The following is a 4214-nucleotide window of genomic DNA, read 5'->3' as shown; positions in this document are numbered from 1 at the left end:
GGGGGGGGGGGGGTGGTAGCGGCAGCGGCAGCAGCAGCAGCAGCCCTCCGTGTTTACCTGAGGTTTTCAGGCGTGAAGGCTCGGTTCAGATCCGTGTCTACGTATCTGGTGCACTTCTCCACAGCCTTCGGGTTGGTGATGAAGGCTTTGGTCTTAACCTGCTTCCTTTGAATCTCGCTGCCGTTCTTCATCCACAGGTTAACCAGCGTTACGCCTGACATCTCGTTTCCGTGCGTGCCGCCGAAAATAGCAACTCTCTTTGCCTCATCAAGGCACGCGGTGTTGTTATTAGAGGTCATAACTTTGTAATAAAAAACAAACAGAACAATGACAGTAGATAAGCTGTCAGACTGAGGTCGCGGACGCCCTGCTGCCAGAGTTGAAGTTTGTCTCAGCAGCTTCGTACAAACACGGTTTAAAAGGCTACTGACGTGACGCGCTTACGTAACACATCGTGCTCTGTTTCTAGGTGGAAGTTGCCCTCAGCTGTGTGTGGCAGGGTTCTACGTCCCATTGACAAGCTTCATTTCGTCGAATACTACACACGGATGAGCCCGTCATTCAAATATATACACTCATCTGTTATTTAAAATAATCTCCACAAATCTCACATTCATAATTCTCATTTTAGGAGGTACCTCTGGTCCCTACATCCACATGTGGGGGAATAAAATATCTCGAATTCTTATACTAATTATTTAAAAAAAAAAAAAAACATACTACATTCTTAGTTCTTATACAACTTCTACAAAATCAACCTACATAGTATAGTAGATATGCGGTAATGTCGCCAAACACTGTAAGGTGTCCTTGGGTGACAGAAAGGCGTCTATGAAATAAAATGTATTATTATTATAGTGACATAATATGAATATGCACATAAACTGATAATAAATACACCTCGACCTGTCTTTTACAATAATTTAGCCTAACATGAGCGATGCTGTATGGCGCTTTGGCCCAGAGGCAATGTCTATGTCGTTGGTGTGGAACCCCATGGTTCACCTCCTGGGCAAGCACTACCTATACTGTAAACTGATTGGTCTACCTGGCAAAACCGGAAATAGACCATAACCGGAAATAATCAGAAAGTTCACGCACATACAGTCTCTCACTCTCGTGCGCGCGTTGTCGCTCCATTTACCATATAGAAGGAGGAAGACACGCACAAGAGGTAAGTTTAAATCGAAATTCTACATTAAAAGTCATATTCTATACATATACATAGACCTGAATCTATACATATATTATGCCACAAAGTCGCCACTGAAACGTCAACTTCGGGTTTAATAACTGACCTGCAACAAAACCACCATAAACCCACAATGGATTACAAATGCATGGTTGTTGGTTCACTGTATAACAACAAGTTAAATGTCTGGAGATTTTAAAACCAACTCTTGAGGACATGCTGGATTGTTTTTCAATATATAACAGAGCGAAATAATGTGACATGACATTTTGCACATTTATATGCATGTTAATGCTGGAAACACAACGGTGTAAATTGAGAAGTATAAAACAGATACCTAAAATAAACCAATAAGAAAACAGATCAATCCTATTTTCTCAACACAAGTCAATTACGTTAAACTAGTGTTTCTCAATTATCTTCTGCCATTCCACTTCCAGACGAGAGGTGTTTTTTCATGCCCCGACCCCCGACCCCCATTGAAGTAGCCTACTATTTAGTTCCTGGTAATATCTATTTATTTATACACATTCAATATTTATCAATACTGTATGAGTCGTTCTTCGACTAGGTTAAACAGGCAGCCCGTTCTGCTGCCATCTAGTGACCGGAGGCATTCAAGCATGAATAAAGACAGCATACTGAAAGTCTCGTCCCGATTTCTTTTAAAAAAAATAACTTGTTTGAATTGATTCTTGGTCTTTGTTTGGCCAAATAAATGTAGATTTAATTTATTGTTTGTTTCAAATACTGTTGCATAAATCTCTACAGTTAGCGATAAGTCACCACGAAATGCCTCTAATTTATGGGTTTGGGTTTCTATAAAGATTCTCATAAAAAGCTGCAAATGAGTTTGACGTTTGGTTGCAATGTTGTTGTTTTTTGTTCTTAAATGTACATTTTTTGGAACCAGGCAACAGACTTTTAAAGATTTTGACAATAAGAAGAGAAGCACTACTGAGAATGAAGAGAAAATATATTCGCAGGGGGTTCATTTGAAAACAGTGAACTTACTGATGTCAACACATCACAAAAATGTTAGTAGAACAGTTTTGATACAAAACAATAAACATAAAATCACAAAAATTTTGATACAAAACAATAAACATAAAATATATTTTAAAAAAAAAACAGCATTTGTTCTTCCTTAGGATCTGTTTGCACACACTCATAGCTTTCTCTTCTTCTTTTTCTTCTTTTTCTTCAACCAATCCGTAGATTCTTCCAAACGACTCGAACTTTCTGCTGACTCAGCTTCACCCGTAGTAGTGCTGACACTGGTTTCTACAGAAGGACTGATCGTAAAAGCTTTTGGGGGTGAACTCAGACACACTTGATCTTCGTATGTTTGAAAATCTTTTCCCCCAATGTCAGCAGTGAGGAAGGAAGAGGTTCCTTTCTCTTGGAGTGCAGACACAGAATCATCACTTTGTTCAACAGTGCTTTCTAATACAATTCCGTTCAATGAAGTTCCATGCTTTTTTTTCTTCTTTTTCTCAAACCCAAGTTCAGTGTCTCCACCATGTGGACAAACATTTTTAAGTTTGGCCGGTAATATATCTACTCCTTCTGAGATACTTTCCCTCATCTTATCTTTCTTCTTCTTTTTTTCCACTGACTGTGCAGTACACTCTTTTGAGAGAATACCCTGAGACCAACTTAAATCCTCACTATCGTTTCGATCCTTTTGGGGCTTCTTGTCAGGCTTGTTGACAGCTTCTAAACCTATTTGAGAAGATTTAGTATTGTCTAAGCCACACTCCGTTTCTCCTTCCATTACATGAGAAGTACAAGCCCGGACTTTCGCTTCCTCTCCTGGCGGTACAGCCACATCTAGTGGCGTTTCTATTTTCCTCCGTTTCTTTTTCTTTAGTCCAACATCTCCATGTTCTGAAACTGTTCTGACCTGATCAACATCTTCGTCGTCCTTTGTATTTTTTTTCTTTTTTCTTTTCTTGGCTTTGCTACCATCTAAAACACAGTCTTTGGTCCTGGTGACATCAGCAGCATCTGGAAGACATTGGAGAAGAGTTTGGCTTTCAGGTTCATTCTCTAACTGTTCTGCTTGCGACTGATCTTCTGTGTGGAAAACACGAGCTTGCTGCTCATCTATACGGAGGGATGCTTTTCTGCACGTCCTCTCTTTACTCCGATATATTTTCGGCTCTAGTAGATAACAAACTGTGGTATCACTGTCGCTCAATTCTTCAGCTTGCACTGATGCAGCATTGCCTCTCGTATGTGTCGCTGACATTCTTGTGTCACTTGTTCCCCCCTCAGCTTGAAACAGATGAAGAGGACCATCTTGGGTATCCATTTCCGATAAATGTTTTCCACATTTCCCTTGCTTTTCACCACAAACTTTTTGCCCGTCAGGATTGGATTTCTCTGTCTCTCCCATTGCCCTTTTCTTTTTTTTCTGTGCGATGGGAATGGCTTTTAGCGTTGAAACTAGGCGTTTTTTCTCCTGGAAGATAACATACAGTAACTTTTTTTTTTAAACAACAAACAAGACTTGGGTTTTACTAAAAAGCTTACCACTACTTTGATCTCTGCACTTGCTGACATTTCATCTTCATTTCTGTAACAAAGAGAGTGTTATTCATTAGCAACATAAACAATTACCGTAATGTTTTGGACTATTGAGCGATAAATTTAAAAAGAAAGAAATAATTGCACATGTACAGGCCACACTTCTCTATATGCCGCAGGTGTCCACATTGTAACATGTTTTTTTTTTGTTTTTTTTCACGTTTAACCCTTGTGTAATGTTCATATTGTTGTTACTCAGCAGCCAGTGTTTGTGGGTCTGATGGACCCGTTGCATTTTGTGGCTTTTGATGCCTCACAATCAACACTTTTATGTTAAAATACTGAACAGATGTTTAGTTTATCCCAATTACAAGCAGTATAAACAATATATATGGTTAATATTTGCCCTTTACCTTTGTTCTGTGTACCTACACTCTGTCCTCCTCCTGTCTAGGCCTTCTGTGTTTGTGTGTGTGTAGGTGTGTGTGTG

General features: G+C 39.5%; 2 protein-coding genes across 3 annotated transcripts in view; both read right to left on the bottom strand.

Annotated features, from left to right (window-relative positions):
- The window catches only part of aspa (aspartoacylase), a 9133-nt gene extending 8834 nt beyond the window's left edge, over window positions 1-299 (bottom strand). The window contains exon 1 of the mRNA XM_008332331.3: window positions 58-299. Coding sequence (XP_008330553.1) covers window positions 58-299 — 242 coding nt within the window. The remainder of the gene's footprint in view (window positions 1-57) is intronic.
- A 1851-nt stretch (window positions 300-2150) lies between these two features.
- LOC103394878 (uncharacterized) overlaps window positions 2151-4214 on the bottom strand; it is a 3565-nt gene continuing 1501 nt past the window's right edge. For both annotated transcript variants that reach the window (XM_025065641.1, XM_008332333.3), the window contains exons 5-7: window positions 3731-3773; window positions 2280-3659; window positions 2151-2243 (exon numbers count right to left, since the gene is read on the bottom strand). In XM_025065641.1, coding sequence (XP_024921409.1) covers window positions 2361-3659; window positions 3731-3773 — 1342 coding nt within the window. In that variant the 3' untranslated portion in view covers window positions 2151-2243; window positions 2280-2360. The remainder of the gene's footprint in view (window positions 2244-2279; window positions 3660-3730; window positions 3774-4214) is intronic.

The sequence above is a fragment of the Cynoglossus semilaevis genome, chromosome 19, assembly GCF_000523025.1.
Source record: "Cynoglossus semilaevis isolate Cse_v1.0 chromosome 19, Cse_v1.0, whole genome shotgun sequence".
Taxonomy (NCBI): Eukaryota; Metazoa; Chordata; class Actinopteri; order Pleuronectiformes; family Cynoglossidae; genus Cynoglossus; species Cynoglossus semilaevis.
Note: the sequence above shows the minus strand (reverse complement) of the source record. Positions and strands in the feature narration are given on the sequence as shown.